The 25000-nt window shown below is 47.6% G+C and overlaps 1 protein-coding gene across 2 annotated transcripts in view; it reads right to left on the bottom strand.

Annotated features, from left to right (window-relative positions):
* The window catches only part of epha4l (eph receptor A4, like), a 59186-nt gene that overhangs the window by 20056 nt on the left and 14130 nt on the right, over positions 1-25000 (bottom strand). For both annotated transcript variants that reach the window (XM_084065529.1, XM_084065530.1), the window contains exons 4-7: positions 13892-14047; positions 7333-7668; positions 971-1095; positions 575-734 (exon numbers count right to left, since the gene is read on the bottom strand). In XM_084065529.1, coding sequence (XP_083921655.1) covers positions 575-734; positions 971-1095; positions 7333-7668; positions 13892-14047 — 777 coding nt within the window. The remainder of the gene's footprint in view (positions 1-574; positions 735-970; positions 1096-7332; positions 7669-13891; positions 14048-25000) is intronic.

Below are 25000 nucleotides of genomic sequence, written 5' to 3'. Positions count from 1 at the left end.
GCCCTGTGTTTTACGAGCGCCCCGTAAAAGTCTTGTGTCTCTCGTGCTCCATTGAGAGACAATGGCGCCCCATTAGAGCTGTGTGCTTGACCGTGTCATCATCGCGCGCCGCTATCTGCCATCTACATCACAATAAGGGAACACCTGGGTCCACGGGCCGCCGGTGCAACGCAACACTTCTATGTCACGCGCCCACAATGGCAGTTCAGATCAAGTGACATGTCGCCTGGCCAAGCGGGTCAGGGTTGTTTATATGCCAAGTTAATATGCGACAGTCGTGACTACAAATAAAAGTTGTTGGTGTCTTTTTGCGCTTCATTGTAACTCGAATAAAAGAGGCTGTCCGGCTTGCTATTCAGGTGTTTGAGTGCGATATCATTTATCTTTTTATAGCTGTCAGCCGGTTTTGATTAATGAGCGGCCAATGAAAGAGACAAACCCATAAAGGATGCTTTCATCGCGGCATTTTTACTGAAACTGGGGGTGATACGGTTGGCAGCGAGCCTGCCGAACACTGCAGTGCGGTGATGTCATCAGTGCGAGTCGAGCGGAGTCAGCAGCGAGCGGCACTCACCGGAGTTGGTCATGAACTCAAATGGGGCGCTGAATTCCCCGTAGCCGGCGGCCGTGCGAGCGCGCACATGGAACACATAGGAGGTGAGCGGGGTCAGGCCTTTGATGTCAGCGTTCCTGGATGCCGTCTTGATGATCCTGTAGCTTCTCTCATTCTGGTCCTGGAAACAATCAGAGTGACATTAGTGCTTTTCTTACCTGATTCAGAAAGCTTTCCTTGGAAAGCTGCATGTACCCAAGAATCATTTCCTTGATGAACAATTGTTATAATTGTTAAATAAAAATATAAAAACAAACTGTATATTAAAATTATAAACTTTTTTTCGTCTATTTTTGCTATTCGTTGAAACTATTTTTTTCTGAGGTTGTACACTTAATTTCCCATGAGCGCCCTCACCTTTTCGTAATATTTGACCTCGTACTCCAGGATGACGCCGTTGGCCCTGTCAGGCTGCTGCCATGCCAGAGAGATGGTGTGTCTGGTGATGTCCTTAGCCTGGATGGAATTCACTGGGGAGGGAGCTGGTCAGGGAAGAAAAGAAGAAGGCAACGTTAGGCCTGCTGTCTCTGACTCCTCCATGTTGTTTTCCAGCCTTGGAGACACAGAGTCTGTTTTTGTTTCTCCTCTAAATCCCCTTCTGCCTGCTCCTGCTGAGAAAGTCAAACAGAGGGCCAGGCCACAAGGCAATCAATTCCATTTGTCTTTGAGCTTGGCCCCCAGTCAAAAGCTTAAGCGTTATATAGCTATATGGCTATCCTGCTAAATTGCCATAGAGTCCATGGCAAGGCTCTATTTCAGAGGCAACAACGGTTGGCCTCCATAAAACTGATCCCATCGCCGTGGGCGGACGCTAACTCCTCGACCACTTTTCCTACAAGCAAGCAAAACTAACGTCTCAGGCTCATTTTCGGTGGGTTCTTAGGTCACCGTGGGAAACCATACATTGCTATGCTTTTTTGTTTACAAGGGAGCTAATCAATTGGTATTCATTAAAGCTCCAGCGAACGATCTTATCCCTGGACTGTTCTACAGCAGCCATTAATGAGGCCATATTTCAGGCAGCCATGCTATGTGGGCCCAGGCCCCTTTAACATGTGATTGGCTAAAATACAGATAATGGCTTGTGCTTTGCGCTGTCCTCCCTGGAGTGTTCCACCGACACACAAATCAAGTCTCTATCTTCGGGGAGTGTGACAACGTAGAAATTGGGTCATACGCTATGCGCGGCGGGACCAAGAGCAACACACACAGACACTTATAAAGCACACTGTGATAAACATAAACGTGTTCAAATCACGTTTGGACCAGGCAGGCGTTCATGGGGTTTGATAGATGTGAGTTGGAGAGCAAAAGAGCAAACAGGAAAGTGGAGGTACATGCTAACACACACACACACACACACACACACACACACACACACACACACACACACACACACGTTTTTAAGACGTCATAAGACAAGGAGACAAAGGCAGGGCAGCCTCCTTCCTGTTTTCTCAACTCAACGATCTGGAATCAACAGCTCATAAAGCTGAAATAGCCACTCTCTCACACACACACACACACACACACACACACACACACACACACACACACACACACACACACACACTACTAGTGTTACCCTCGACTACAAGGCAACAACTTTCACACACCCCCTACGCTCAAAGGCAAGAACAAAGCGAGCCGCTGACCAAATGTTTACACCAACGCCATGGGAGTGATTCCTTGCAACGTGTGTACGCTTCACGACTTCACAGGGATCAAAGAGTATCTCTGGACCCCCGGATCTATCCATACTGTAACCTAACTCATTCCATACATCGTCCTCTTAAAGAATTACAGTGCCAGATGATTAATGAGGCTCACCCGTCCAGCGGTTATGATTGGATTATCTCTGACATTATATGCACTCTGCTCCCTTTGACCAGGGGGCTCCAGGGAGGCTAGCCCTCGTGCTAACGCTAACAAAACCAAGGCTTTTAGTCAGGGATTGAGTTCAAACGGGCCTGCAATCCAAGCACCAGCAATGGATTAAGTTTCGGGCCGGGGTGAAGGGGGGGAAGCCATGGCTTTTGGAACTGTGCGTGTGTGTGTGTGCGTGTGCGTGTGTGTGTGTGTGTGTGTGTGTGTGTGTGTGTGTGTGTGTGTGTGTGTGTGTGTGTGCGTGTGCGCGTGTGTGTGTGTGTGTGTGTGTGTGTGAGGGGTGAGATGGGTGTGTATGTGGGGGGATGACGGGATGGCAGACATCTCTCTGAGCGCGGCGGTAAATAGATTTTCCCAAGGTTGTGTCATCCTGCCAGCCTAATGTGTCGTGTCTCCGTTAAACAATTAGGCGGCGGCCATTTGTATCCCCTCAGATCAATCTTGCTCCAGAGCTGGTCCGTCTGGCAGGCAGGAGCCAATTTGAAAGGTCCCCGCGGGGCCGGCTGAGGACGCTCCCGCTCGGAAAGAAAAGCCCCGGTGGGGTCGCGGGGCCTCGCTCTCCTTGTGTAATCCACACATCCATCTTTCCTCCAAAGATGACAGATATGGCGATTTAATCGTGTTCTGCTCCTCGTGTTGGGTTCCTTCCCTCCCTCCCCTGGGCTAAGACGCAGATAAAGATGAGTGATCTTCTGAGTGGTCCCTCCTGAGGTTCCGCCCCATGCCGAACTACGGCAAGGTTAAAACAGAGAAGACGTCGGCTAAACGATCCATCAAGAACAAGGTTTCTTTCTTTTTCTTTAATGACCACTAAAAAGATATACTATGGCGCAGACAGATACACAAGAAAAGTAAGATGACACATGAACCCAAATGGCTCCGGTCACGAATGCACGTTCGTGGCCCACTCCAACCACACACACACACACACACACACACACACACACACACACAGGGTGAGGAAAACTGGCGCGATCCGACATCTGACATATGTCTATCCAGACGAGATGGAAGTTTGTCTACAGGGTGTGATTTGGAGAGAAGCGTGGCAGACTAGCTGGCACCCCGGTAGATGAATTTTAAATAATGTGGAGCAGATTAGTAATGTCTCACCGCCTTCCCAACGTGCGTGTGCTAAAACGCTGTTGGAATAAAAAGACGCAATGAAGGACCAATGAATATTCAGACCTCATTTTGGAATGATGTGTTCCAAAAACTCTTTCACACCCAGCAAACAATCACACACACACATGCACACACACACGTGCACGCATGCACACATACAAACCTTGTATCTCCATATTTCATCTTTTGTTTTTTTCATGAATGAATGCCCTGTTTTATACTTTGCTGTATGACAGTTTCACACAAAAGTAGCACAAATCTACAAGCTCAGAAAGTGTAGCATCATTGTGAGCTTGTAGATCTGCTCCTTTTTGAAAGATTTTGACAAATTCTGAAAATGCTTGGAAATGTTCACCTACAATGACATGCCTAAAATAGTAACACCATGTTGAAAGTAGTGTTTTATAAACATTTAACCAATGTAAAGTATTAAAAAGAGTGTGTGACTTAAAAATAATCACTTTTTTTATATTTTCATTTCCTGACAATAACGGATTTAGACATACAAGGTTTCCACCCGACTTTGACGATAATACCAATACACAACCCCGCAGCAACACACATAATGCACACAAACAGAGAGCGAAAACACAAAGAACCTCATTAGGCAAACAGATGGAAATACCGGCTGAAAAAACATAACACCTATACTTGCATTATCTCCCACAGACAGCAGCTCACCCGTGCATACATTTAAACCCGCTGGAGTAAATAGACCGGTCAGGAGCACACAGAGGGCCCGGCTTCAGTTTGAAGTCACCCTCCCTCGGTGGGTGGGGGGGGGGGATAGTGGAGCTTGTGGGCGAAGATTCATGCAGACGTTTGGGCATTTTTTTGTCTCTGCATGAAAGGGAAGGGAGGGAGGGCTAGAGTTCTGTTTGACGGAGTTGAGTTTGTCGTTGTGAACATGTTCATTGTGAGGTATTCGGCCCTGCGAGGAGGCAGCTGCGGTCAGGCCTGTACGGGTTGTGAGACTATGCGGTCGATTATGGTCTGACATTAAAGAGACAAGGGGCCAGAGGAACACATGTGGTTGCCAGATTGGAGCCCGGTTGCCAGATTGGAGTCACTTGATTTGCTGCCGCTGAGGAGAAATGGCTGAGGTGGGAGTCGTTTTTCAGGGTGTCGAGAAAATGGTTCCTCCATACCAGAACCCCCCCCCCCACGCCCCCAAATAATGTGTGCTTCCCCTCTAGCAAGCCTCCAGTACGGCACGTCTATCCAATTCCACATAGAGATGGAAACTCACACATTATGCACTGACAGACGTGCCCACACACACACACACACACACACACACACACACACACACAAATTCACTCACAAATTCACTCGTTGTCACACACGGCCGCCAAGTATTTTCTATAGAGACATAAACACCCTGCTTTGCCTCTCTCTCACACACACACAGTCCCACCAAGTGCTTGATCCCATAAAGGGGGAAAAAACATGCATTAAATGCCTGGGGTCAGTTCAAAGCCTGGACATCCCCTCCTTTCCTCAGCCAGCCTGGGTGAAAGGGTTACACCCTGCCTGATTTACGACAAGGGAATTGTTCCTGCTGCAATATGGAATCTGACCTCCTTACACACACACACACACACACATGCACACGCACACGCACACGCACACACACGCACACACACACCTCGAAATGCTAACACATACAGTACACGTATATTCTCACACACACAACTCTCAGTTTTTAGCTACTAAAACAGCTCTTGCCCTTTCTCCATTTTCCTTCCACCTCTCTGCTCTCCTCTCTCTCCACCTTCTCCGTCCAAAATCCAACCTCTTCCTCCTCTTCCTCCCTTCCCAGACAAAACAAGATGAGTGAGGACGAAGGGGGTGGGGGTGCGGGGGTCTATCCCACAGTGTTTTATAAATCCCAATAAATCTATGATAATAAATGTGTAATCCACTGTGTCTGGATGAGGGGAGGCCACGCGGAGAGACGGACAGCCGCAGATGACTGGCTGGATTACTAGCGGCTGAAACCAGAGCCCCCGTAGCCCCTACTGAGCATTAACAGGCAGAAATCCAATCAGTCTGACGCTCTTCACTTTAACACACACACACACACACACACACATTTGAGAAGACACGCACACATAGAGGACATTGTTGGAAAAGCAAATGCAGCTAGTTCCACACAGTAGGGCTTCTGTGCACGTACGAGAGAGCGCGTGCATATCCGCATATCCGTTTTTTTATCGACATTTTGCTTTGCACATTTTCTCACTTACGCCCAAGTATGCACACGTGCACTCACACACAGGCACAGATGTGTGCACACACGCGTGCACACACACAGACACACACACACACACTTTCCAGCTGCTTCGGGCCAGCTTCATGAAACCGAGCCAAAGGAGAACAGTTGTGAAACATGCATCAGTGACGAGCCAAAGGCAACATCATCTATATCTTACTACTTTAAGTCTGCCGATTAGCCTGAAGCAACCTCAGGGGATGACAGCGCTTCTGAGTGTGTCCGCGCGTCAACACGCCTCTCTGCTTGTGTGTGTGGGTGTGGGTGTGTGTGTGAGACCATGCATGTACGTCGCCTGCGTGTGCATGTGTACATGTGTGGTCGCACATCTGAGGAACTGCAGCACCAGTCTATGCTTGTGCGTGTGTGTATGTGTGCGTGTGCGCATGCGTGTGCGTGTGCGTGTGCGTGTGCGTGTGTGTGTGTGTGTGTGCGTGCGTGCGTGCGTGTGTGTGTGTTTTCCATCCAAGCATGGAGCGGAGTCAAACCCCGGAGTGCGCTCCATTACGGCTCCCACACAGTCCTCTCTGGTGGGGCTCGGGCTGCGCTATCCATCCATCTCCCCCTCCCTGACCCTGGCTGATAAATCAAGCCACCATGTCCTTAAATAGCCACCCCCGATCCCCCCTGTCCTAAAGCTAGAATTGGAAATATTTCGCCTTCTCCCAGCAATGGAAAGTATAGTGATAAAAAACGACACAAAAGAGGCACTTAGCACGCCACCCAGGAGCCGAGAGCAGTAAAAAAGACCAAGTTAATGATCGCCTATAAGATGTGAGGCTGAGCGGGCAGGGATGGAGAGGAAGGACCAGAGTCATAAAATCCATTTGCTCAACAACTGGCTACAAAATGGCCGCACGACAAAACAACAGGGGAGGATGTGAGCACACGCATCGCTTGGCCAGAGGGCTCATCTCCAACTCTCCACTCCGATACAACCAGAACGTAAAAAACCCACATGGTACACACGCATGCATTGAACATATGCGCGCACACACGCATGCATCGCACACACAATCCCCACAGCATTTGTAATGAAGCCTGCACAGATCAATAAAACTCATCTAATTCATTAGCTGGAGAGCCAAATATAGCAGGATGCTCGCTATCTTCATTCCATGCTCCTCATGCCTAATTATGCAAAACCAAAGTGAGTATTGCGGAAAATCATTCTCCACCGCTGGAAATCCATCAGTGCACAGTACTCATCTCACTTTCACCCAAATTATTCACGGCTTTGGTAAACATGTTTTGACATGCAGATTGCCCAAAAGAGTACTTCAAAAGATAATGTAATGCATAAATACACGGCCTTTGCGATCGCTTACAAAACGATCTCTTTTTCTGGTCTGCCGCCCCGACCTCAGCGCCAAGACCTTCACCCTTCACACCACCACCACAATCCACCCCAACCGACCCCTCTTTTACTCACCAGCCTGGTTGGTGGTAACGGTCACCGAGACGGCCTGCTCCGGCCCGGGGCTCTGCGGGGAGACGCCGTTCACCGCCCAGATCTCGAAGGTGTAGTTGGTGTGGGCCTGCAGGTCGTTGATGGACACCCGGGTGCCCTTCAGGCTGAGCCGCTGGGGGCTGAAGTGGACGTCGTTGCCGCAGGGCTGGCACCGCCGTCCCTCCGGGCCGCAGCGCTTGCACACCACGTTGTAGGTGAGGTCGTGGCGGCCGCCGGAGTTGAGCGGCGTGCTCCACTCCAGGTTCACCGACGTCTCGTTGACGTTGGAGATGAGGTGGAGGGGTGCCGAAGGGGGGCCTGGAATCAGATTGAGAGGTACTTTAATGGCGAGAGAAGTTTGCTCATACCAGGAGTTTCACTATGAGGGCCGCTCACATAAAATACATGAACCACAGCAACAACAGGTTCATAAAAGTGGTGCAAACATTTGTAAGAAATAAAGTGTATGAAGGCAAGAAAGAAAGGAATTGCTTTGATACAATCAAAAAAGACTTTGAAGATTGTTTAGGAACGTTACTTTGGAGCCAATAGTCTCGTATGTCCAGCCTTCCCATGCGGCTGGTGACATCTAAATTCAATCTAGGGGCTGGAACAGTTAAGACAAACCTACGCCTACTGCTTTAAAAGCCCATCATATCGCCATCCCATTATGAAGGGTCTTTGCATTGTTTCTGTAATGCATTTACTTCTTACATCTCTGAATTGTTTCCACCCAGTTTAAGCCCCTACACTGAATATACCCTGTAGATGTCACCAGACGTACCGGTAGGCGGAGATCTCCGATACGTCTAGCTTATACGCAAGACTATGGAGCCACAAACCTTAGGCTGAGGCTAACGTTACAAAATGGAGGACAAAGGGTGAATTCAGCTAAAAGTGCTTTGTGTTGACTTGGTGTGAAGTGTAGCAGACCTGCTGACAGGATGACTCTCTGAAGGACATTATTTCACAATGGATAATATTAGCTTTGTGTTGACTGCTGTGAAAAGCTGAAATCCAAGACTGGGGCACACTCTTAGCTATTGACTAAATCCAAAGTGTATATATATTATATATAAGATGAATAGCATGTCTAATTGAGTGGGCTGTCCCCTTTATTGAGAACTAAGGCTTCTTGGATTCCCTTTTAATGTCCTGTCCATTACAGCTGGGGAGGCTCCAATTTCACCCCAGTTAATTCAGTATGTTAACTGAAATCCAATAGGCTGGCAGATTTCTTTTCCATTCATGTGTCGAATGTTTCAGCTGAAGATGGCAGCGTGCCCGAGCCCGCTGCTCACAGTGGGAGTATGGCAACGACTCAGAACTTTCTGACAAAGTTTGCTTTGGAGCCTGTTATTAAGGTTCCTACTTTGATGTCGTTCTGCTAACAGGAAGCAGTTGTAAAGTGGGAGGAGTCCTGCGGAAGCGACCATGTGAACGCGCCCCGTTTCCTGCGCTCATCAATCCCAATTTGCATGTCAGCCCCGTTGTAATTGATGTGCTTTTTTGTGCTGCTTTCAAACATAAGAAACTGTAATTGACTTAACCCTCTCTTTCTCTTTCTCTCGCTCTCGTTTTTTCCTCGCTAATGAAGCACGCACGCAGGCGGATCGATGCAGGGTGAAATATGAAAGCTAGTCGTTCCATGGACGATCCATTTCACAACGGAAATTAATTATCAGTGTTATTTTTGGAGGAGCAGAGGGACAATGAGTGATTTCACACAGACATGGAAAGAAGAGCAGGCGGGGGGGAGTGAGCGAGTGCACGCATGCGTTGGACTGGGGGCGCAAGAAAGAGTGAGCTTGACTGTACTGTATATTGTGACTATAACTGTATACACTGAATGTGTGTTCACAAGTATAGGTTTCAATTGCAGCCTGCATGGATTTGGGTGGGTGTACACGTGTGTGTGTGTGTGTGTGTGTGTGTGTGTGTGTGTGTGTGTGTGTGTGTGTGTGTGTGTGTGTGTGTGTGTGTGTGTGTGTGTGTGTGTGTGTGTCCATTTTTTTAACTCTATACTACAGATCTATTTAACTCTACACTACAATACAGATCGTTCTGACAGGCACTTGTCCACACATAGTAGAACAGAGAGAGAGAGAGAGAGAGAGAGAGAGAGAGAGAGAGACATAAGGAGAAGACAAACACAGTATGTTCATACAGGAGACAGAAATCCACTGATTAGTATGGAGGAGCAGGTCTGTATGGGGAGAGAGGGATAAAGAGGAGATACACTGAGTGAAAGAGAGCTTATGTATGTGTGTATGTGACGGTATATGCACGTGTGAGAGAGATTGCGCTCATGTGTTTTAAATGCAAGGCAGAGAGAGAGAGAGAGTAATGCAGAATCCACAGTATTAATATTAGCGTGACCCTGCATTGCCCGCCGACCCCAGGCCCCCATGAAAATCCATTAATAGATCTCATTAATAATGATGATGATAAAACACTGACCCCCCACACACACCCTCCTTCTCATCCTCACCCAATCCCCCCCCCCCCCCTCCACCCATTCCCAGATAGTGCGCAGTAGTGAGCAGGTTACAGATGGGCTTTCTAAATTAAGGTGGCTGCCCACAACCATCATTATAATGGTCTCTTTGTCAGCGCACAAGGTTCACTGTACAGCATTACTCCTTACTCCCACTATCTCCTTCCACAGCTTCCTGTAGGAGATACAGAGCTATTATTACTCACTTATCTTTTCTTATGGCTGCTTCAGCCATAAACGGAATAAGACCCAGGTGAGAAGTGTGAGGTGTTTTTGTTTGTTTATCTTCCTTCCGGAAGGCCAACCCAGTTTCGGGTCAAGGTATGTGGAAATATGTTGTGCAAATGTGTTGTCCTGGGTTACAACAGTAGAAGTGCAGCATGTTATGTTTGGCGTATTTGTTGCCATGACGAGTGGCGCAATAAAACTTAAGTGCTTGGGAATGTATACGGTACCAGTCTCACACTCACACACACACACACACACACACACACACACACACACACACACACACACACACACACACACACACACACACACACAAGACCCATACATTCCACCATCTCCAGGTAGTCGCTGTACATTACGTACGTGCACACACACATACACACACACACAGCCTGTACCTGTCGCTCTCCCAGAATGCTGTGCAGCGCGAGAGGGGGTAGCGTGGGAGAGCCGTCAGCTGTGACTGACGCGGGGTAATTAGTCCTGAGAGAGAACAGCAGGAGAGGCTCCACAGTCACCCAACCTGCACACGCAGCTAGCGCAGCATTAGCTCAACGTTAGCTGGTTGCACACACAGTCTCCTTTTGGGACAGATTCCTCGGGGAGATTAAGAAACTTTTTCCTAAGAAAGTTTCAGTACTGTATTTTTTCGTCTTTCTTCCTGTCCCCCTCTGTCTTTTCCACTCTTTTATTGCTTGCTAATTTGCTCTCTGAGCCTTTTTTCACCCCAACACCACGTGTCTTCCATATATCTGCCTTTCTCATTTTTACTCAGACTCGTATCCCTATCTCTCTATCTTTGTTCCTTGCTCTCCTTTCACTTCTTCCCCTCTCTCTCTCCGGCTCTCTGTGTCACTCTACCCGTTAATTGTTACCAGAGTGTTGAGCAGGGCCGGGGGAAAAGAGAGAGAGAGAGAGAGAAAGAGAGAGAGGGTGAAATTGGCCGGAGCATGGACCCTGCTATTACTGTCCAACTGGGATCTAGTCAACCAAAAACCCCTCTCTCCACTCCCTCACCCCACCTCTCTCTACTCCAGACTACTAAACCACCACTAGGAAAACTAAGGAAAATCTGAAAAACACATCAAGGGCCAAGAAACCCCTGAACAGAGAGCCTTCAGCCCCCCTAAACACAGTGGACCACCCCCTACGTGAGTCTGTCGTCCCTGGTCCTCATTACTGCCTAGTACTGTATGTGTGTGTGTACGTGTGTGTGTGTGTGTGTGTGTGTGTGTGTGTGTGTGTGTGTGTGTGTGTGTGTGTGTGCACGTGCATCAGCACATACATGTGCCTGTGTGTATGTGTTACTGTGACAGCCACATGAAGTGGTTATCTTGATCAAATGTGGTGTGCAGTAAGTGCCAATCAAATAAATTAAGAAGGAAAAATGAAAGGAGGGAGGAGGAAAAAAACGGGAGAGAATAAAGGAGGAATAGGAACGTGTGTGTGTGTGTGTGTGTGTGTGTGTGTGTGTGTGTGTGTGTGTGTGTGCCTGCACACCGTGGCCGAATCAGACCACGTCCCTTTTTTAATCATCATCTCGCATCTCACATCTCGCATCGGTGGAGCCCAAGCTAAGAGAGGGGAACGTTTTCAATTACCCATGGACAAACACACACACACACACACACACATACACACAAACACACACACACACACACACACACACACACACACACACCAATTACCGGAGATGCCGGCGCTTTCGCTGCATGACCTTCAGCAAGGCAAACTGGGAAATGAGTTTAAGAGTATTTTTTTTCTTCTCTTTGCTCCATTCGTGACTTCAGGAGGAGTTCGAGTGGGAGAGTGAGAGAGAGAGAGTGAAAACAAAACATGTGAGATGGAGGGATGTTTGAGTGGCAGCTGTAATTGCGGAGCTCCAGCATGCGGGAGAGACGGACGGGAAGAAGAAAAAATAATAACACGGCCAAAAGAAAAACAAAACGGACGGACAGCCAGGGGGAGGGTTCTAAGTTCATGTTGCCTGGGTGACCAGACCGGGGGGCAAAGGTCTGCAGGAGGTCAGCTGGAGAGGCCGGCTAATGTTGTGTGCTCAGCGTTGGTTTTAAGATCAGGTTCCATGTGCACTAAATCACAATGCTATTAAATCAAAGAGCCACCCCAGACACAAGAAATGTTTAGTCTTGGCTAAGTCTGGGTTTAAACAGTAAAGTTTTTGTTAAGTTTATCATCAGCCAGGGTTTAAACCGTTAACTGTCAGGTTTAAACCGGGTTTAAACTTGATCCCTGGCATCCCTATTCTGGGGGAAACATTCGCCAAAAATAGCAGATCTTGAAGATTAATTTTGGCAATTCAGGTCAGGTTTACGAAGTATAGAGGGTTTAAACGGCAAAGTTTTAGGTAGTAGTGCCAGCTCAGCCTGGAATTTAAACAGTTTTGTTAGGTAGTAGCGTTAGCTCAGCTGGGGTTTAAACGGTTAAGTGTTAGGTAGTAGCGGTTGCTTAGCGTTTGCTCAGCTGGCCTTTAAACAGTTAAGTGTTAGGTAGTTGGAGTTTGGCTGTTTGTGGGATTCAATAAAGTCTTTTGTTGAGTGATGAATCCGCATGAACTCGACAGATCCTTCAGCCCAAACGTTTAGCCAACTATGAGCTAATTGACATAACAGATGTTGTAGCTGGCAGAAATAAATAAATAAATAAATGAATAGGGAAATCGCTGTTTCAGTGCTATTTACGTACGGATGCCTTCATTTTGTAGGAAATTACAGATTTTTGTTTCATGATTTCTCTCTGAGTCATTGAATACATACTGTGATACACAGAGAGAGAGAGGGCGAGAGAGAGAGAGAGACGAGGATGTGTGCATGGAGGAGGATATTATGTTAACTGTTTGTTATCACAGCCCTGTTGAGTCAGAGAGACTACTGGCACACTACTGAGATACTGACTCACACTCACAGCCTGGTCCCATGGAGGACAGACAGAAAGACAGGAGGAGAGGAAGAGAGATGCAAAGAGAAAAGGAGAGGGGGTACTGACAGAGAGGGTGAGAAAGAGAGGTTGTCGGATACAATGAGAGAGGAAAGGGAGAGAGAACACTGGAGGGGAGAGAAAGAGAGGGAGGGAGACAAAGGAGAGAGGGAAAAGGAGAGAGAGGTAGAGAAGAGAAGATTTTCATAAGTCATCCGGACCGAGAGAGAAACGAAAAAATAACACAGAATTTCTCTTTTCTCCGAATCGTGTTCTCACACATCTCTTCATACTACTGAATTTAACAGCAGAGGTCAAACCTTCTCTGCACCCCCTCCTCTCTCTCTCTGTCTGTGTATTACAGTTCCTACACTGCCAGCTCTTAATCCATCCTGGCTCTTCTTAACCTAATTCTTAATTTCTTCATGTCACAGCTTGCGTCTCTCTCTCTCTCTCTCTCTCTCTCTCTCTCTCTCTCTCTCTCTCTCTCTCTCTCTCTCTCTCTCTCTCTCTCTCTCTCTCTCTCTCTCTCTCTCTCTCTCTCTCTCTCTCTCTCTCTCTCTCTCTCTCTCTCTCTCTCTCTCTCTCTCTCTCTCTCTCTCTCTCTCTCTCTCTCTCTCTCTCTCTCTCTCTCTCTCTCTCTCTCTCTCTCTCTCTCTCTCTCTCTCTCTCCTGTGTTTTGCGGTCTCTCTGCAGTGGAGGTGGAATGCACTGTTTTCCACCCTCATTAGTTCTCTGTCACAGTGACAGATCACTTAGTACCACCTGGAATCAAAGGATCCCCATTAAAACCACAGTCGCCCGCTTTACACGTGTATGTGTGTGGGTGTGCCTGGGCACCTGCGTACACGCGCGTGTGTGTGTGTGTGTGTGTGTACTTACGTGTGCAGGGCATGGATGCAGGGTCCGTCTCTGAGCGGAAGAAGCCTTTGTCACAGGCACACGACGTGGATCCCTCTCTCACCGAGTAGCTGTGGAGGGGACATTTGGCGCAGGAGCCATCTGAGGCCAGGGCGCGGTAGTAACCGATCTTACAGGCTGCAAGAGACAAACAAATGACGCTTTGAGCAAGATGCAAACAATGGGAATTTATATCAGGTTAGGGGTACAAGAGTTCATTTAACTTGATTATAAAGAATTATCTTTTTTTTTTTAAAAGAGGAAAAAAAGATCATGGAAAATAGCAGAAGTTCACAACGTGCGATGCAACACGTTTTTTTCAATCAGACTAAAAGATTTAGTAGATTATAAAAAAGTATTGGAATTTTTTCACATCACAAGATAAAAATATATCCACAACCAAAAACACACTTGTTGATTATTCGAAAGAGTAATTGATTGAATAATCGCTAAGAAAATAACAAAAGCCCTAAAATTCCTCAGCTAAATATTCCAAGAAATATAAGAGGGAAAATAATGCTCATTCCCCCCGTGAGCAACAGGTCATCAACCCGTCTCTATCTCTCTTCTTTGTTGGAAAGGCAGCAAGAACGTGAATTTCATTATTAAGAATAATACAAGATAGGAGCCGTTTTCCCTGACACACACGCACACGCACACACACACACACACACACACACACACACACACACACACACACACACACACACACACACACACAGAATATTGAATAACCAGCCCTTTGTCTTTAGCACAAATTCCAAAAATGTTTTTTTTGGCATTGACTTGGAGACATGGTGTAACCAAAACCATTGGCATCTCGGACCATTTAACAAACAAATGCTACCGCACTTGGCAAGAAGAATTCTGTCATTCTTCTCACACACGTGCACGCACACACGCACACACACACACACACACAAAATACTACTGCTACACACACACAGACACACGCGTTTAACACGTGCGCGCACGTACACACGCACACAATGCATGTGAAATGGTAACCTAAGTGACACTTTTCCTACTTTGGCGACAGAGCTTGCCTTTCTTTTGACTGACAGTTTGATTGCAGGGCTCCTCTTTCAATGAGTCTCTCCCTGCTCTGTCCGTCTCCTATAATGGCTGGGGAAGCCTAGTGGGGTTGTGTTTCACCCCCTGAGCGCTGAACCAGAAGGGGAGGACAATAGAAGGATTCTGTGAGAGGTGCGGTACAGACAGCCAGGACACCGATTGGGCCAAATAGCCTGTCAATCAATCGTGTGGCCGGGCACTTGGCAATGAGTGGCGAATGGTATTGGGGGGCCAGAGGGCTGGTGGTTTGGGTTTTTGGGGAGTGGTGGTGGAGTGGCTGGTGGCTGGTGTGTGTCTGTGTCTGTGTCTGTGTCTGTGTGTGTGTGTGTGTGTGTGTGTGTGTGTGTGTGTGTGTGTGTGTGTGTGTGTGTGTGTGTGTGTGTGTGTGTGTGTGTGCGTGTGCGTGTGTGTTGGTGGGGGGACGGGGTATTTTCTCCTGCTGTTGACTAGAAGTTTGTAATTATATTTTATCCTGGTTATGGATTTACCCAACTGTCTCCAATGGGTATTTCAACATCATAACAAGGCACAGACATTCACACGCATGCGCACACACGCACGTACGCTCTCCCCCCCAAAAAAACATGTGTTGACAAAAAACACACAACTAATTTCCAAAACTGTATTCAAAGCCATGAACTCCCACACCACAGTCATAAATCCACGATGACATCCTACATGCAAGGAACACTGTCTTGTAAACAGACTCCCACATGTATATACTACGCTCAAAATTTAGATCAATGCCTATCCACATATACCACACACAGGAGGAATTCCAGCCTCCAAGAAAAACACATTCCATCATTCAAGATGTAGTCATCTCCTCATACACACATACAGACTACAGAGAGGATCCGCAAACCCTGTAAACTTAGGGAAATCCCTTCCTTGGAGGCATAATAAAAAAGTTGGGCTCTTTGCCCTGCAGCCTCTCTCTCTCCCCAGTGGTTGGATTAGCGTGGCCTAGCGTTAGCAGAGCCAGGCTAGCTGCTACCTGCTGGGCCTTTCTCTATACCAATCCACCCAGTCAATCAGGGCCAAATCCTTGCCGCTTCACTCGCTAACGCTAAGCTAAGGGCCTCTTTGATTATAGCCTGCAGGGGTGCGAGAAGCCTCTGCTTCTTCTCCTCGCTGTCACACACAGAAGAGAGATTAGACGCGGAGGTGCTTTGTGTTATCGCTCTATCTTTAAGGGTTTCTGACAGTCCCTTAACGCCTAATCACTTCACAAGAGACACAGACGCTAGGACTTGTGGGTGTTGTTTGGAAGGGGATGATGAGAGCGGGAGGTTGTGACCGTTTCGGGTGACAAAACGCAAACTAGCTAGGGTTTGTGGTTGTGCGCTGACCAGGAAAGCATGCAAAGGTTAATGTGTGGGCAACCAGCTGTTTTGGGCTGATGACTTCAAACAAAAAGCTGGGGAGAGAATTAATTGATGTGCCTGCTTCAGGGCCTTTGTGCTTTAGCCTCTTTAAAAAGAGACGCATCTCCACAGTCCCAGGAACATCAGTCTCACATGGTGCGCGGTTGACGGGTTTTTCAGTCCGTGATGATTAAGCCGTCCCAGGCTAACCCCAAAGTACACACTAGCTGTCCCTTAACTCTTTGGCACCATGCCCCCCTCTTCACTATTGCAATGTGCTGCCGTCCAATCCTGCGGTCTGATATTCCGCGACTCGGAAATTGTGTTTGAAAATGCGACGTCAACATATGAGACGATGTTTACAGCAGCGGCTATCCTGCAGAAAATAGCACGGGCAACGAGAGGGTGATACTCAAGTAAAGCTGGAGAATTTGGTTCCCATTAGCAGTGTGTGTGTGCGAGAGAAGAGACCACAGTAGTGGGTGGTCCAAGAGGCCGTGCCTTCGGTGAGGAATCTCCCTTAAGACTCGCTGGATTTATCACTGTCCTGGCCAGCCGTGGCAAACCCACACCGAGACACAGACATATATTCACACACACGTGAACACACATGGATTCGTTTTTTACGGCTTCTAGCTGAGAAACCCTCATCATATCCTCTCTTATAAAGCTCTCATAAGTCCATATTTTCCACACCCCTCTCCCTTCATTTCCACAGGGCCTGCTTTTTCACGCATTAACTCTCCACTCATTTTTTCCTCTTTTTTTTTGACATTATTCGATTTCTTCTTGCTCTTCCCTTCTATTTCCCTCCTCCATCTCTATCTCTCTATCCCGCTCTCCTCATCTTTCTAGCTCTCTCTCTCTCTCTCGTTCTCTGCAGGCCTCCTTTCAGACAGAGAGGGTTTGTCAGGTGCCAAATCCCTGAGCTGAGAGATCAAAGGCAGACAAAGGGACTGGTGACTTACTGTTCTATTCTGGATCCGCTCAGAATGGAATCCCTCATAGACCAGGACATCACATTCTTTCACCCCCTTTTCTCTCCCCCCCGTCAGCTCTTTCACTCATTCAATCCTCTTCCATTGCTTTAGCCCCCCCCCCCCCCCCCCTTTTGTCCACTTCTTCCTCCTCCCTGTCCCTCTGACCGTTGTCTCTCAGCTGAAGCACATTTGTAGGAAAAAGGGGGAGAGAACATTGGGGTACGGCTGAGGAGCAGGCTTAGGGAGTTAATGAGTAGTTTTGTCCGGGTGGTGGGGATTCTACTGGCTGAATTGGCCACGCGGCGTGAGAGGAGGAGAGAAATGGCAACTTCTGCTCGTGACAAAAAAAGATCTATCTCCCGCCATCTCCAGAAGAGAGGGCACAAAAGCCAAGGATGCAATGAGGGCTACCCACGCGGCAACCATCTAACACGCTGTTGAGTTTCCTTCAAAGTAGCGACTACCTACACAACAGACTTTGAATAGCTGTGGACGCTGCGTGCACTACAGCCCAAAGAAAGGGAAAAAAACTCAACCCACATATCCACCCACATAAACCCACCTCCAGTGACCCACGCACAAAGCTAGATGGGCCAGTAACTGTGCAGCCTACACAACAAAGCCTCCAATTCACAAGGGACTAAGAGCATGAGAGCATACTCGTGCTAGAAAAGTGATCCCAAAACTCTGGAATGTAATGCACAATAACTGGGCTTGCCCTGACAGCCCAATAACCGTATAACCAAAAAGGCATTAAGTTCAAACTATATCGCTTTACCCTGCTCTTTTATCGGAGCGCTTTATTTTCTTTAGGTGATGAAACTCGGTCACTCTCTCGTAGTCATAACAGACAGCAAGTGCTCTTCAGAGGCGCAGTCAGAGGCATCCTCACAAAGCCACCCTTTGAAAAGGGAGCGATCGGTTTTCAAGACCTGAGGGCAAGGAGAGCCTTGCCTTCTCCTCCACCTTAAGGAACCAGCATTCTCTATTCAGCCTCCCCGTTCTGCCTTATCCCTCGCTCTCTTTGTGTCTCTCCAACCTCTTTCTGTTGGTCTCCCTGTGGAAGGCTGTCGGCTGCTCAGATGGCAGCACCAGTCAAAATGCATTGCTATTCCACTAGCGCTTTGTTTACCCCTGCGAGCAGTCCTTGACTGAATAAAAAACAAAACCTGCATTCAAAGTCAGGGATGTATAAATCCTCCACTCCCACACACACACACACACACACACACACACACACACACACACACACACACACACACACACACACACACACACACAGAGAGATAATAAAAGACCATCTATATCCATACACCTGAGCTGCTGGCTATTATCAGAGATAACTAGCTGCTAACCATTAGCATCTGTCATTAGAACAGCAGGAGAACGGAGCAGGTTAACTCATTAATTCTGTCGCCGGGGTTATTAATTACCTCCGGCCCCGACGCTGACACGCAGCCACACGGCCAGCGAAAGCCATCAGCGTGATGGATGAGGGACACACGGCCACCGAAACCGATCACCATGATTGATGACGTACACTCGCCACCCGTCTTAACCTTGACCTGGCGGGAACACGGGTCCCGAGGGTGCTAACATCCGTAACAATGCTAACCAAACAAGGGTAGCGCTGACATTAGCGATGACTTCATTGCTAGTGTTAATTAGGCAAAGAACAAAAGCCAACGAGGCTAACAACGCTAACAATATAAAAGCCCAACCTCACTGACAATCACGCACCCTGCTAACTGTATCTCAGGCCAAGGTGCATGAGAGTTGCCAGCAGTCTGTCTGTCAAGTGGCCGATGATTTATAACTGTATTTTCGGCCGACGCAATTCATCAAACAAGAGCCACCCAAGAAGCAGCCCTAATTAAAATGTCTCCGACCTGACACTTATGAATACAAGCCAAAGAACCAGATGAGCTAAAAACAGAGCTAGGATGGAAATGACTAAGAGGAAAACTGCTTCCGAAAGCCATATAATAACTGCTATGATGGGCAACAATTTAAATGAGTTAAACACTCAGGATCAGGATGTGAAGAATAATACACTCAACACGAACAGAGAACTCCCAGTGAAACAGGCACGGGTCTTTTTCTAACAACATGGATCTTGAGCAACTTTGGCCCTCGGCGCTATGGTGCCCACTATTGTTATTATTTGGGTTGCATAACAGAAAATATTGTTCTAAAGACTTCCTACAGACCAGGGCCTCTGCGTTCTTATTGACACGTAGGCCCCAGTTTCCTCTTAAGTTCCTCTCACCAGGTTCTACGGAGACTAGAGGAGAATAGAGGGGGGTATTTGCACAATGGCTATATCTGAGTAATCTAAAAAATTACACCCAGCGGTTTCAGGGTGGACAAGTCCACACCTTCAGAAACATGCCAACAGCATGTGGAAGGAGAATGCTGGGAAACCCGGGAGTATGTGCATGTGTAAGGCCGAGAGAGAAAGAGGGAGAGGGGGAGAGAGAGTGAGAGGGGGGCAGACAGAAAGATGCAGATGCCCAAAGCCCCGAAGCCTAGATTCTGCCTCGTCCAAAGGGGGGATTCCCCTTTGGATGAGCGGTCAATGCTTGGTTTACCATGCGGGAGACCCGGGTTTGAATGCAGGTGGTCAAAACTCAGACAGACAAGAGACACAGAGAAAAACAGACAAAGACAGACAGATCTACAGAGACAGACACACAAACAGAGAGACGGGGATAGGCAGAAATAGAGACGACATGCGGACAGACGGACGGACGGACACAGAGGAAGGAGACCACGGATGAATGCTGAACAAAGACATACAATACGACAAAAGCACACACAGAGACCAAATAGGTGAGACCCCACAGCACACAGAGAAAGGCTGAAAGAGATAGAAAGAAAAAGAAAGAAAGAAAGGGAGAGGCAGGGTGGCTTCAGACAGATCCATCTTTGTTTGTTGAAACAGTGTTTGACTTGGCCACAGTGGGCAGGGGCCACTCAGATTCCACTCCTGTGCCCATGCCAGGTCCGCGAGGGTGGCACCGCCCAAAGCCGGGCTCGGCGCCAGCCAGCTACAGACCTTTTGTGACCCAAGATTCACACAGCAGGTGGGTAATGGGCTACAATGCATAGTAGCCAATACACACACACAGACAGACACACACACAGACACTCAAATGCACACACCAACACACGCACACACTTCTCGATGCACCTGCACGCGCTCAGGTGGGCACGCGAAGCCCTTGAAAAGCCCTCTGGACTGTACAGATTCACACTTCAATACCACGCAGGGAAGCAGGCACACACACACACACACACACACACACACACACACACACACACACACACACACACACACACACACACACACACACACACGTCAAGCAGGGAGGCTTTGTGTGATCAGTCTCACAGCAGCACAGCAGGAGTGATGGGAGGTAAACAAACTCTGAGTCAAGGTATTGTCTTTGGCCAATTTCCCTAAGGTCTCCAGGGGGCAAAGGCTCATGCTGGATTTGTGTATTTGGTGCTCGTGTGTGTGTGTGTGTGTGTGTGTGTGTGTGTGTGTGTGTGTGTGTGTGTGTGTGTGTGTGTGTGTGTGTGTGTGTGTGTGTGTGTGTGTGTGTGTGTGTGTGTTCTGAGGGAGGAGGCAGGAATATCTGGCATGCTTTCCTGACATTGTGAACAATGAAAAGAGTTGCATTTGATTCAATTATGGAATAAAAAGAGGAGGGGGGGGGGCATGCAAATGGTGTGGTGCTTAGGGACGTGCACGTCGTTGGCACACACGTTGATAAACAATTGGGTGGGCTGCGCTGTTCTACGTACGAGCATGGAGCAGAGGAGAATGGGGCCGAAAAATGGGAGGATGTGTGCGAGACGATGAGAACACACGCACGCACGCACGCACGCACGCACGCACGCACGCACGCACGCACGCACGCACGCACGCACACACACACACACACACACACACACACACACACACACACACACACACACACACACACACACACACACACACACACACACACACACACACACACACACACACACACACACACACACACACACACACACACACACACACACACACACACACACTCTAAGAATAGGCGTGGAGGAAGAGGAAGTGATAGGGAAACATTCTCAAAGGGACCTCATATCAAGTACTGTAAACAAGGGTGACACGTGTCAGCAATGTATTACAAAGACATTACAAATCACCATGCTACCTTTACAATACAATGACTCCCTTCTGTCATACCTTTACAATACAATCCCTTCTGTCACCCCAACAGAAACAATGTCCCCAACATCCCTAAAGGAACAATGTCCAAATGTGTAAAATCACATTTTCAAATATATACAGGACACATTAACAGGAAACGCTGCATTCAAGACTACAATAGGTGCATTCTACAAAAGGCAATCACCAACATTCAAAGCACTCACTGATGGAAGCTTGGATGCTGAATAGTCTTTACATTTTCCTAAATGCTAAAATTAATATTTTGAAGTACTGTTGGCCTCCTTTTTTTTGTGTGCAACTGGTGCTTTTTCTTTTTTTTTAAATCCGGTGCACGTTAACACATGACACCAAAATCAAATATGCAAACACATTGCCAGCAAATCTTGTATGAACAGAGCTCATCTCATTACTACTCATTCTTGAACAGCGTTTGTACCCTGACCCATCGCGAATTACAGCAGGTCTTCTAAAAAAGAAGAAAAAGAGGCACTAAATCTGAATGACAAATGAGTAAGAGCAGTGAATCTGGATGATGGAAACCATTATAAACTCACCGGATCACAAAACAAGAAAGATAAGATAAGATAAACCTTTACTAATCCCTGTGGGGAAATTCAGGTGTCGTAGCAGCAACAGCTGTGAGAGTGAAATACAGGCGAAGTACCGTGGTAAGATATAGAGTCAAGAGCCAAACCGAGATAGATAAGAATAAAGATAACATGGGGAAAAAAGGAGATTCTTTTTTGATTCTTACACTAGACATCTGTAGTTGTTCTGGGTCTGTATGCCTTATTATGTTCTTTCTATCTAGAAGTATAAATGTGCAGTCTATCACCAGTGAATATATGCATGAATTTACAGTACATCTATCACCAGTCAAAATATGAATGGATATACATGTATAGATTATCAACAATGAATAAGACTACATTATGCACACATCTTCACCTGGTTTAACAACAGGAAGCAGTTTACACATAGTGTGTAACAGTCTTTAGGTGTGTTGTTTGACATTAGCATTGTGTGGTTCTCACAAGGTGGGCTCTAAGGAGGGGGTGGGGTGGGGCGGGGAAGGGTGGGCTTGCTCGTAAAAATGAAGGTATTTTTAGATTGTTTGTTTAGGTAATCCACTTGCAGCTCCCAGACGACAGCCTGGCTGGGGCCACAAAACACCTTCCATTGTGTGTGTGTGTGTGTGTGTTGTGTGTTGTGTGTGTGTGCGTGCGTGCGGTCATGGTGCATAACTCTGTACGTTCGGTGAGTGTACATGAAAACTTTCCTGGGTCAGTAGCTGTCCAACAGCTCGTGTCAGCCATGGCGCTCACACACTCTCCACCATGGCTGTCACCACCTTAACCTTTGACCTCAGGCCTCACAGCCATGCCACTTTCCTCTCTCTCCCTCTCTCTCTCTCTCTCTCACTCTCTCTCACTCTCTTGCTCTGTCTCTCTCTCTCTCTCTCTAAAAACAGAGCCCATTGCTTCAGGAATGAGGTCATCTGTTGTCGTGGAAGCGATACCCCCTCTGACTTAAAATGGTGTCAGCTTCTGTTGGCATGGGAACACCCCTGACATTAACCTGTGGTGTGCGGGAGGGCACGAGTGCATATTTTTTTGCGTGTGAGTATATGCTATGTAGACGCACAGTTGTCCGCACGTGTGTGTTGGTTGGTGTGTGCAGTTGTGTGTTTCTTTGCGAGTGCATGCATGTCTGTGCAGGTGGATTTTCTGGTCGTCGTAGCGAGCCGTGTCTGTTCATTTAACTCGATATAAATGAACACACAGGAGGATTTTACTGTGTAATCTGTGTGTAGTTTTTTTTGCATAGGTTTGCATACGTGCATGCGTGCATGTGAGTGCATCAACACCATGCCCTCCCTAACCCCGGGCTAGTTGAACCTGGCCTTGCGGGGACCGCAGGGAGTGTAATCGGAGCCCGGGGTTAATGGCAGCTCCTTAGGCAGGGTTACTCTGCTAATGTGTAGCGTTTAGCCTTTAGCTTTGATGTGAGGATGGACGCACAGACACGGCGATGATGGCGACAGACTAACAAAAGCAGGGCATCGAGATTCAGACACACAGGAAGCTGTTGAAGCAGAAGTGTGCGGGCGCCACCGAGACACTGAGACGGAGTGGCGTTGCCACCGCAGTGTGTTATATATCATTGCTGCCGGGTAAAAAGCTAATATGTCCAAAACTGTTACTTTTCATTATTCAAATATAGCAAAAATAGCAGATGAAGAAGCTTTGGTTTTGTGTGACACTGTAGTTTGAAAAAGTAAGGCATTAATTTATGAAAAAAACATAACATATTTTTGATACATTTTACAAGGGTACAATATATGTATTTCTTTAACCTTTCCCATGGACCACTAGTTGTCTGTGGATCACTGGTTGACAACCAGTGTTCTAGGTCATGTAGATTGGTAGATCAATAGCACTCCCAGGCAGCAGCTAAAGTCTATTTCCTCACACTTTGTTCCCATGTAATACTTTGCTACAAACTGCTGCACACATGGACCGTACATATCATGTTCATCTCCTACTTCTTCTTTCTGAACCATCCATACTTTTCTCTCTCTTTCCCTCCAGCCCGTCTGCCCACACTCACCGCCTACAGGCCCAGCGAAATTGGCAGTAATATTGACTGCTGGTATCCGGGGGTCGTGACATAACCACGCAACGCTTGTTCAAAAGACTGATATCCGTCGGTACCCACAACCAACTGCTTCACCTCTCACATCTCCGGCCATACATTAGAGCTGTTCGACTCGGCTTCATTTATCTTCCTCCGTCCTCCTCGCTCTCTGTCACTCTCTCTCAATTTTCTGCTCTCTCTCACACCCTGTTGATTTCTGTGAGCCTCTGTCGATCACTCACTTTCCTGCACCTCTGGATTTCTCCCTCCGTTTGGCTCTTAGTCTCTCATCCTCCAGCTGCCTACCTCGCTTTCCTCTCTTTCTTGTTTCCTCTAACATTCCTCTGTGGATCAGGGGGGGGATCAAGGTTTCTAATCCCAGAGACGTGCCCTCCACACCGGGCTAACGCGTACACGCCTCTCCCTTTGGCTGGAGGTCTGCAGGTCGGGATCCCTGCGGTGCTGCTTACATCCCACATCCCCAAATTACATTTCTCCTCTCCTGCAGAGCGGTTACATCTGATCTCATAACACCCCCAGCTCCCCCACCTGCACCCACCCTTCGTTTGATGCACATACCATACGCGTGCACCTATATAGACACCAAGGGGGCCTGACTTCTCGCCTTTTGGTGCATTCTTGCTGTGCAGGACCAGACATCGTAGGTGTGTGTGTATGTGTACAGTATGTGTGTGTGTGTGGGGGGGGGGGGGTCTATGCATTACGTCTGCAAATGGTTGCAGTATGTGTGTGTTTATGAGCCGACATGGCTGCTTGCAGGTGTGTTCACTTATGGCCT

Source organism: Gymnoscopelus microlampas (assembly GCF_963454915.1).
Source record: "Gymnoscopelus microlampas genome assembly, chromosome: 8".
Taxonomy (NCBI): domain Eukaryota; kingdom Metazoa; phylum Chordata; class Actinopteri; order Myctophiformes; family Myctophidae; genus Gymnoscopelus; species Gymnoscopelus microlampas.
Note: the sequence above shows the minus strand (reverse complement) of the source record. Positions and strands in the feature narration are given on the sequence as shown.